Source organism: Rhinolophus sinicus, linkage group LG06 (genome assembly GCF_036562045.2).
Source record: "Rhinolophus sinicus isolate RSC01 linkage group LG06, ASM3656204v1, whole genome shotgun sequence".
Classification (NCBI taxonomy): domain Eukaryota; kingdom Metazoa; phylum Chordata; class Mammalia; order Chiroptera; family Rhinolophidae; genus Rhinolophus; species Rhinolophus sinicus.
Window position 1 is genome coordinate 30,342,431 of NC_133756.1, and position 10,832 is coordinate 30,353,262.

Consider the following 10,832-nt stretch of genomic DNA (forward strand, 5'->3'; position numbering starts at 1 on the left):
CTTGACAAGGTGAAGGGACGGAATCCACAGCTGGCATCATTTCACCAGTTACATTTAAATTTTAGCAGGTGGCACAGCTGACTGTATAGCTATATACTGAAATAATTATAGTGATGCTGAACAATTTAAAAACACGAATTTTAAAGAACATCTGTTGTTTGGGTGTGACCAGCAAGCTCACCCTCCTTCTTTTGGTTAGGAACCCCTTCTTTTTGGTAAGGACCTTATTCCTTGAGATTGGGTGGGTCTGACACAATCACATCTCTCCCTCAAGCCATAGAAAAGGACATGCGACTCTGGACTAGCCAGAGTCCCCTACATCCCTAAAGATAGTAATTGGTTCAAAGAAGGAAAGTGACCCAAGGCAGACCAGTAATTGAGTTCCTGGATCTTTTCTGCCAGAACTAAACTGGGCAGGATTTGAGCCCAAGGCTGCCAACTCTCATTGTAACCCCTCAGTGGAAAATCTATTCAAGACACAAAGATAAGAGGCCTGCTGACATCATCGGTATCTCTTTAGACCAAATGTACTCAGTTATGTGAGTCAACACTTTTTTGTGTGCAAATTAATCTGATTTTAGTTTCTGTCACTTGCAACCAAAAAGTCTCCTCTGCAAAAAGCCACTGAGGCGTAGTGAGACATCTAGAGTGGTTGCCAGAGGGGTCCAAATGTTGCAACCCAGGAGTTAAGAGGAGTTAACTCTCTGAGGAGATTGAACTGACTAATGGAAAATAGGGTGCAGGAAAAAAAGCAGGTAGATAAATTTCTTGTCCTTCCAGACCCCCATCTACTGGTCTGAGGAACTCTTCCTCCATAAAAAGATATCCTGTGCGGCACACCTGCCAACAATATCTCTCTAGCTCTTTGGGAAGCAATACCACTATAGGTATCACTTTATATTGTTTCCCTTCCTTCTCTGCCTCACTTCCCTTTTCTCTTTTGATGTCCTGGGATTATGCCTCCCAGATAAAGCCCCAGTTCTTAATCCCGGTCTGTCTCTTGTTTTCTAGGGAACCCAGACTTAAAAACCTATAGCAACCAGCAGGCTTCATATGAAGTGAAACGTAGAAAGCTTTCTCTTTGAGATCATAAACAAAATGAGGATGTTCAATATTAATAAAATGTTGAATAGAAATCATAATAATCTGCACAGTAATTCAAGGTAACAACCTGTAGAGCAAGACAGAAAAAATAAATCAGTTATAAGGTTTGGAAAGAAAGAAACAAAAATTCATGATTTCTAGAAGATGTGATTGTCTACATAGAAAATACAAATAAATCCACAGATACATTTTTAGAATTAACAAGAATTTTTAGCAAGGTATATAGCTGGATACAAAATTGTTATATAGCTGGCAATAAATCTAACTAAAGATATGTAAGAACCTTACAAAGAAAATTATAAAATTTCACTGTACGATATAAAGACACAAATAAATGGAGAGAGACACCATGATCATAGATTGGAAACTCAATACTATAAGGATGTCATCCCCCCTCCCCAACCCCGCAATTGATAGAGCCAATGCAATCCAATCAAATTCTAATAGGACTTGGGAGTTTTTCTAAAATGTACATGGAAAATCAAAGGGCTAAGAGCAGCCAAGACACTTTTTTAAAAGGTGGTAGAGTTTTTCTATCAAATTCCAAGACTTATTAGAATTAAGATTATTTATAATTGGCGAAAATATATATAACCAAACCAGTGGAACAAAATAAACAGCCCAGAAAAAAAAACCCACAAGTAAGGACACACAATCTATTATAGAGGGGGCAGGGCAGATCAATGGAGAAAGGATAATCCATTCTGAAAAAAATTAAAAATTCACACCATATAGATATCAAGTCCAGGTAGAATATAAGCCTAAACACAAAGGAGGCAACTACAAAGTTTCTGACAATACAGATGAATTCTTAATGACCTCAGGGTAATAAAATATTTCTTGAACAAGACTCCAAAAGTACTAACCATTAAAAAAGACTGATAAATTACATTAAAACTGAGAATTTAGTTTTGAAAAGATTCCATAAAAAGGATTAAAAACAAAAGAGTAGGAAAAGACATTTGTAACACATATAATCAATAAATGACTTATACAGTGAATGTATTAGGTTGGTGCAAAAGTAATTGCGGTTTAAAAGGTTAAAAATAATTGCAAAAACCGCAACTACTTTTGCACCAACCTAATATATAAAGTACTCACACAAATCAGTAAGAAAAAGACAGAATCCAAAGGGAAAAAACAAAGAGAATGGCAAAAGATGTAAATAGGCAATTTACAAAAGAGTATTCAAATGGTCAATGAACATACAAAATAGAACCCAATCTCACCAGCAATCAAGTAAATACAAATTAAAATTTTTACAATAAGATAGCATCATGGACGCACCAGATTGGCAAAAATGAAAAAGTTGGCAAACCAAGCGATGCAACTATGTAAAGCAATATTGTTGTGGGAGTGTACATTTCTACAACTATCTCATAAAACAGTTTGGCATCGCCTAATAAACTTGATAAATAAAACTGCCATGACAAGCAATAAAATACCTAAGACCCAACAATTCCCCACCCAGGTATACTGTAGAGAAACTCATGCACACGTGTAGCAGAATACATGTATAGAAATTTTCATCAGAACATTGTTTCTAATAGTAAAAAACTGGGAAAAAAACCCAAATGTCCATCTACTGTAGAATGGAAAATTGTGGTATATTTATACAATGAAATAATATAAAGCAATGAAAATGAATGAACTTCAACTACTCACAATATCATCAATGAATCTCATAGATATAAATATAATTTTGAGCAAAAGAAGCAAGACAGGAAAGCACATACAAACATACAATATGATTATACTCAAATGAATTCAAAAACAGAAAAATATATATTGCTTAGAGATTCATTCATAGATGCTAAAAAAAAGAAAAGCAAGGAAATGGTTATGTCAAAAGTAAGAACAGTGGATTAGAATAGTGTGAAGAAGGTAAAGTGTGGAAAAGAAGAGGAATGATACACCAAAACAAAAAACAAACAAACAAAAAACCCAGGAGAGTTATAAAGATGGAAATGAGCAGAGCATTTATGGGGGTACAGTGAAAACATATGATTGAAATGGCCCAAAACGCAAGCTTGAGAATTAAAAAACAGGAGGGACCAGATTATGGATGACTTTATTTATTTTTTGTTAGTTTCAGGTGTACAAAACAATGTAATAGACGTTTATCATTTATATCCCTCACACAGTGATAACCCCCCTCCCCCAATCTACTACCCCTCTGATATCGCTCACAGCCATTACATTTCCACTGTCTCTATTCCTAATGCTGTACTCTGCTTCTTGTAACCATATATATATAAAATTGTAGTTGACATTCATTATCGTTCAGCTTCAGGTGTACAGTGCAGTGATCAGGCATCTACATCATCCCTGAGGTGGTCTCCCTAATGGGACCAGTGTCCATCGGATACCCTACAAAATCTTTACAACATTATGGATGACTTTCAAATGCAAGCAAGAGTTTGGATTTAACACCATAGGAAGCCACTGTGTACACTGGAACAAAAGAACGCCATAATAAAAGCTGTATTTCAGGGAGACTTCCTCTGCAACACATTTGAAATAGAGGAGAGACAAAGATCAGCTGTGACCCTGCTGTGGCCATCAAGAAGGGAAGTAATGAAAGATGCTCCAAGGTGGCAGGGTGGCATTCATTCAAACACTTCTTATATGTCCAGTTTACACAGACTCCGTGCTAAGCATTGAAGATAAAAAGACCTAGACCAGCCATGAGAAAGCTCTGAAAAGGAGTATAAAATTGGGCGGAAAGTGAAGTGGGGGTATAAGCATGAGAAATTTTTTAAAAACAAGCAAGCAATAAATAGCTCATGAAATCAGTGATGAAGAAAAAAGTCAAAGGTTCCTAATCGTCAAGAGTTCTATCATTCAAGTACATATAAGATACCACAGTAAAGTAAGCACAGCCAGATGGTCCAAAGACTGATGAGGAGGAGACCAGGCAAGAAGTAGTCATGCTTTTACCACATACAAGTGAGAAATATGACTAGAAAAGAAAAAGGAATGATTGGTTGCCAGCTAGAAATGCCAGAAGACTCAATGGTTCTTTGTTTTATGATGAGAAAGGCATAATAAATCTTATGGTTTAAGGAAAACATCCATAAAAAGGAATAGGTGGAAGATTCTAGACAGGAAAGAGAAAATTGTGAGATCAAGATTCTGAGGAAGGTGGCAAGGTATGGGATAAAAAGTATAATAAAATAGGTAAACTTTAGGAATAAGACACCTTTCAGGCTCTAGAGAAAGATGGTTAAATAACATATTGGGACAGAAGTACGCCGAGGTTAAATTGAAGAACTCACATAGATGGTCATGAACGTTTAAGTAAAAGATGGGGTGGAGAAACAAAGATGAAAAGAAGAGATGATTTGAAATAAACCTCATTTCAAACAAGAAAACATTAATTAATAAAAGATCAACTCTGGACTGGTCTAGTCTCTTTCTGACACTACTCTGCAGCTAGGAGCAAGAAATAGGTTAGATATTCAGAGTTGAGATGAGTACAACAAAGGGTCAGGGAGGTATATGTGTCCAAAGTGAGGAAACAGGCAGCACTGAAGTAGCTGATACTAACTGGAAAGGATTTACTTTGATCAGGAGTTGAGATAATGAATTGAACCAACTAGATTGAAAGACTGGACCTATCCAGCCAGTTATGAACAGGTTCAAGACTAAAAACAATTGAGTTTATAAATAAGCCTATATCTAGGAACTCCTACTCATGTAAGATTTTCCTCAGAAATAAAGATCTGATGAAAGCCTTTCATTAAATTCTGCTTCTTAGGCAACAAAATGATACCAAATTAACAAAGGAAAGACTAGGAAGGCAAGGGTAACTTTCAAGATGCTAACAGTGGCACTGTTAGAAAATGTGGATCTACTCCAGAAAATATTTTGCAGAAAGAAAACAGTCAAATAATAAGAATGTAAGATTCAAAATCAAAGGACTGGGATTTGAGCCCCAAATAATCTCATGCTCTGCAGGCCTCAATTCCTCATCGGGATTATGGATTATGCGAATAGTAATAGTAAACAATACAGGAATAACAGCAGCAGCTAACATTTTTTTGAATGGTTATTATGTTTCAGGTATAGTTCTAAATATTTTACATGTATTAACTCATTGAATGCTCACATTAACCCTATGGCAGCTTTTATCCCTAGTTTACTGATGAGGAAACCAAGACTGAGGGGTTCGATCAACTGCCAGAATCACATAGCTATTTTGTCCTATAGGCAGGATTTCAACCTGTGCCATGTGCCCTGCAGCCTATATTCTTTTTTACTATGTTCTTCTGCCTCTCTGGGTTATGAAGATGAGAATGTAGTAAAAAGTATTTTAAGTATACACAAATGTTCATCATTACTGCTGAATATCTACTGACAGGACAAAATAATCCAAACAAAATCCCAGATCATTAATTTACAATCCACATTCCATAAATTGTACCTACTAAATGCTGGGGTGATTATAAAGGTTGAAAATGCATGTGCCTTGTCCTCAAAAAGTAGGGAGATAAGAGGCAATACCCGTTATGGACAAAAATGCACACACATGCTGCTTTTCTATGATGAACTGAGGTCGTAGTATGATCAGTAATAAAGAATGAAGAGCTTGGAGAAATCACCAAACTACAAGCTTCAAAAAATAACACCACTAAATGCAAAGGATTGGGAAATAACTAAGCCAGAAAAGAAATCAGTATAATTCTTTTTAAAGTAAAGGTTTCTGACCATTAGAGAGAGAGAGAAAAGAGAAGAGAGAAGATTCAAATAACAGGCTTTTCACAGAACAACAAATTTCATATATACACATCATAAAAAGGATTATCACTTCCAAGAGAAGGTTCTAAGCCACATTATAAATAAATACTATAATAGGGGGCGGCTGGATGGCTCAGTTGGTTAGAGCGCCAGCTCTGAACAACAGGGTTGCCGGTTTGATTCCCACAAGGGTCAGTGAGCTGCGCCCTCCACAACTAGATTGAAGGACAACGACTTGGAGCTGATGGGCCCTGGAAACACACTGTTCCCCAATAAAAAATAAATAAATAAATACTATAATAATAAAAAATAGTTAATAGCTACTGATCACTTCCTATGTAAAAAGCACTACTCTAAGCACTGTACGGGTATTGATTTATTTAATCCTTACAACAATCCTATAAGGTAGACCCTACTATTATCCCCATTTTATAGATAGGGAAAATGAGGCAGGAGTGAGGTGAAGTAACTTGCCCAAGTTTATTCAATGAGGGAGTGCTAGGATGTCAAACCCAGGCAGTTTGTCTCCAGCGTTTGTGCTATACTTCCTCTTGTAGGAAACTAAGAAGCAGAACAAGAATTTATTCATAAGTATTATTCAGCCCTATTTGGCAACAAGGAGGAAAGCATCTTTCATTCACAATAAGCAGATAATAATTCACCATTTGTAGCAGTTCTGTCGTTGGTCTTCCCTCCAAATTAAGTCTGCAGATTTCTCCTGAACTATTTCACCTACTCCTCTGGCTTCAATTACAATCAACTTGCTGATGACTCCCACATCTAGGTCTCCAGCCCAATGTCTCTTAAACTTACACCAACAACCCAGTAGACATTTCTCTTTGAATGTACCATGAACAACTCAAAATCAACATGCCCAAAATGGAATCATCCCCAGTCCACCTCATTTCCAATCTTCAAACCTCTTCTTTCTCCTGTACTCCCTTACCTCAGTGATTGCCTCCATCTTCCACCTGGTCGCCCAAGTCAGAAAGCCGGGGTCATCCCAAACTCCTCAGTCTTTCTCACCTTCCACATCCAATCAATTACCAATCATTGCCTCGTCTACCTCCTAAGGATCCTTTCAATAAATGCATGTTTCTTCATTTCACTGCCTTACTTAACTTTACAACTTTACAAGGCTATATTAATTTGAATTTTGTGGGGCTTTTTTTTTTTTTTTTTTTTCAAAACTGATCATCTGTGTGTGTGTGTGTGTGTGTTGTTCTGGCACATCTGAGGTCGAACTCCATAAGTAGTAAACAGATATTGTATACATTTCAGATCTAACTCCCTAATGTGCATTTTCTTGATCAGCACATTGTTCTGAGAGAGGAACTTTTGGTTCCATTAAAGAGAAATGAATACTAAGCATGTGTGTCAAGCAATACATTTTTTTTAAAATGGCATTGCCTTCAGAAACAAGACCCAGTTGTTTTACAAAACAAAATAATAATAGTAATTTCCTATTAACTATCACAACTCCCTAGGACATTCTATTGTAAGTATTGAATAATAGCTATATAGGCCATGCAGTATGCTAGACACTTTACACAAATTACGACAATGTTTACAAGTCTATGAGGTAGGTACTGTTGTTATACCCATTTTCCAGATGAGGAAAGTGAAACTTAAGAGAGCTTAAACAATTTGGCTAAGGTATCAAGTTAGAAAATAACTAAGGATCTGAACCAACGTCACAGTCTGACACTAGAGCCCATGCTTTTAAGCACTATTTTGCCTCTTAAGGAGAAAATGAAATACGTGTTTGAAAGCTCAACAGAAAAACAAATAAACACAAAGTTTAAATCAAAGAGATGTTAGTTTTAAATTAAAAACGAGCCAAAATAGAGTAACACTATGGAAGTTTGGGCGGCTAAGAAAGGACCCGTTTGGTAGATCCAAAAACCTTTAAGAAAGGTTAGCAAACTAAAAAGATTCAGAGCCACAGAAATACCACTATCAAAAGATGCATGTGACTGTTTCTTTTCTTGGGACATCATAATTCACGGAAATGTGGCCTTACTGAAACCAAAAAGTCTAGTATCTTACATTCGTATATTTCACAGAAAAAAAAAATTCTACAACTATTAGACTCCCCGCCGTAATTCAGTTTTTAGTTGTGAAGGGTGACAAAGGTGGAAACCAACCCATCACGAACAGGTAAAAGGCTGGGAAACCTCCACTTTGATCGCTGCCTTACTTCCAGACTCCTAAAATGCGAGTCAAGGGGACAGTGTGTAAAGAAGACTATTATCATCCATCTTCCTTCCGCGCTGTGAGCAAGACCGGCGCACACTGAAATTCACATGGCATTCACATCAGGCTTCAACCTAAAATCCGTCCAACATTCGGGAGCTGCCCACGGAAGGTGAAGACCACAAGCGATCAACTTTCCAGTGGGCTCGTGCACCTTTTAAATTCTGGGTGCACGAGCCCACTCTGAATGGGGCTCCTCCGCGCAGAGAGGGCTCCTGTCAGATTTCTCAGGCAGGCAAGGAGGAGGCGTGAAGGAGGGGCGGCCTCGCACCCGCCAGCAGCCCCGCGCGCGCCGCTCCTTTTGTTGGGGTGGAGAGGAGGGCGGACCCCCGCACCCTCCAGGGGGCAATCGGGGAGTGGGCGGGGAGAGGGGGTGGCGAAGCGCCGCGGTTCCTCTGGCGCCGGGGGTGGGGACACAAAGAATTTGGGAAGCGCCAATCGGCCGGCCGACGAACTCCCCCACCCGCCCTTCAATAAGCAGCCGCAAAACTCCAGGCCCGGGCCGCCGAGGAACCGTTGGAGGCGGGCGCCCAGGGCTCGCTAGGTACCCCAGCGAGAGGCTCGGCTGCGGGCGCGGGCTCAGGGCCGGGGGCCTAGGGCGGCGCGAGGCCTCGGTGACCCCGGCAGCTGCCACGAGCCCCTCCGCCCAGCTGCGGGCCAGGCCGCGGGATCCCGGCGTCCGTGTCGCCACACCCACCCGCCTCCTAGGCCCGGCCCGGGAGGACTCCCTGCCTCTTCCTCGGGCTACGGCGGCGCGTCCCACGCCCGAGATTACCTGCTGATCTTCTGGGCAAAGGCGCGACGCTCGGCCATGGCTGCTGAGGAGGCGGCGGCAGCGGTCTGGGCGCGGACCGGCGGGCGCGAGCCTCCTCGCTCGCGCTCCCTCCCTCGCGGCCTCTGCCAGTCCCAGCCCCGAACTCGGGAGGCTGGGGCTGGCGGCCGGAGCCGGGAACGAGCTCTGCCGTAATGCTCCTGAGAGGCGCGCAGCGAGAAACCGCTCCTCCCCCAGCGCGTCAATCCCCGCGGGAACCCAGGCTCCCCGACGCCGCTGCGGCGGGCGCGAGCCAAGCGGAAGAATGGGGCTTGGAGGGAACGAGACTCCAGCCTTTGCCGCCTTTCTGCCGCTGGGCCCGCACGACCTATAGGACGCAGAGAGAAGCCAAAGAGGGACCAGCAACCCAGCGAAGCAGGATAATAAGATACCTAACGCGGGCGGCGGGGGGGGGGGGGGGGGTGTTGGGGGCGCCCTTTCCCGAAAAGGAAGGAAAGGAAATGGAAGATGGGCTTTGCGGAGTGTGGCTGTGCCCTGCCGCCCAGGATGGCTCGGTTGGTGTTCCTGCAGCGCCCATCTCCGAGCCGTTGAAAGCTTTCTGTTCTGTTACCATCTTGTGAACGGGACCTGGAGAATGAATGGTTTTTCTTATAGAAAAAGAGCCAGAAAAGATCTTTCTCCTGCAGAAGTAACAATAATAATAGTTGACTTGTGGTGCTTAGCCAGGCACTGGATTAAAGTTTTACGTGCGCGATCCTACTTAAAATTCACAACAGCTCTTTAAAGTAAGTTACCATCAATTGCTATTTTAGAGAGAAGGAAATTGGTTCAGAGAAGCTAAGCGACTGGCCCCAGGTACACAGATGGTTTCAAACCCTGATCAGAGCCCAGGCCGTTTCTTTGAAGACAAATGTTTCCACGTTAGTAATACTCTTCCTGAGTCTATTATTTCCCCCTTTGGAATCTCATTTTCCACTTACATATGTTGAACGAGATGAACTCGAATGTACTTTAACATTTTGACATTCTATTAAATAATCTCTGTTTACCACTCAAATTGATCTTGCCCATTAAATCCGATTAAATAGGGACTAGCAGAAATCATGTTTAATTATTCTGTTGTAATCCCATAGTGTGTAGATTATTTGGTTCCTAATGCATATTTGCTGATTACTGAAGTTGTAGTGAAAATAAAAAATATCTTGTTTTCTTGTAGTACCTTTCATCCTTAATAGTACAAGAATTTAATGTGTATTATTATTATCGCTGTGTCTTTGTGAAGTACGTTGGATACTTGTTTTCCTTTTATAGTTGGAAAATCTGTAGCATGCAGCCATTAGGTTGCATTTGCCTGAGTCACACACTGTGTCAGAGGACACAGACTCAATTAGTCAGATCCATGACTTCCTATCTAGTACTCTAACCAGTGGAAGACTTCATTTATGTATTTTGTATAACTGCTCATTCCAATAAAAAGTCTATTCGAAGAGGATATATATGTAGCTTCTACCTAAGTGTAGAGCCCCATAGGTGTTCTAGAGTACACAAAGGTTAACTAGATTCAGTCCTCCCTCAAGTTTGATTGCATTGGGAAAGATGAAACAGCTACTCAAAGAGCTGTAAGTCAAGGCTGACACTGTATCCTGGCCTTTAGATCCTCTGTGACAGGAACCCAATCCCATTCTGCTACTGCCTTACTATGTGGCCTTGGGCAAATTACTTACCCTCAACTCTAAAATGGGGGAAATAATTATACCTACTTGAAAGAGTCTAGTGAGGATTCATTGAGTTAATTCATGTGAAGTTCTTAGAACAGGGACTAGCATATGGTAAGTATTATATGAATCCATTGCTGTTATTATCACTGTTATTATCCTTATTCATCCTACACTTAAGCTTGTCCTGGGTGCTTGATAGTCCCTGAATTGGTTGTCTGCTCTCAAGCTCCCAGCCAGATGTT

General features: G+C 40.7%; 1 protein-coding gene across 13 annotated transcripts in view; it reads right to left on the reverse strand.

The window, feature by feature from the left end:
* The window catches only part of DOCK7 (dedicator of cytokinesis 7), a 188,247-nt gene extending 179,124 nt beyond the window's left edge, over positions 1-9,123 (reverse strand). For 3 of the 13 annotated variants that reach the window (XM_074334827.1, XM_074334826.1, XM_074334824.1), the window contains exon 1: positions 7,992-8,336. In XM_074334827.1, the coding sequence (XP_074190928.1) occupies positions 7,992-8,101 (110 nt within the window). In that variant the 5' untranslated portion in view covers positions 8,102-8,336. Of the gene's footprint in view, positions 1-7,991; positions 8,354-8,875 lie in introns of those variants that run through there. The other 10 variants (XM_074334829.1, XM_074334830.1, XM_074334825.1 and 7 more) reach the window with 7 other exon arrangements.
* Between the last annotated feature and the right edge of the window lie 1,709 nt (positions 9,124-10,832).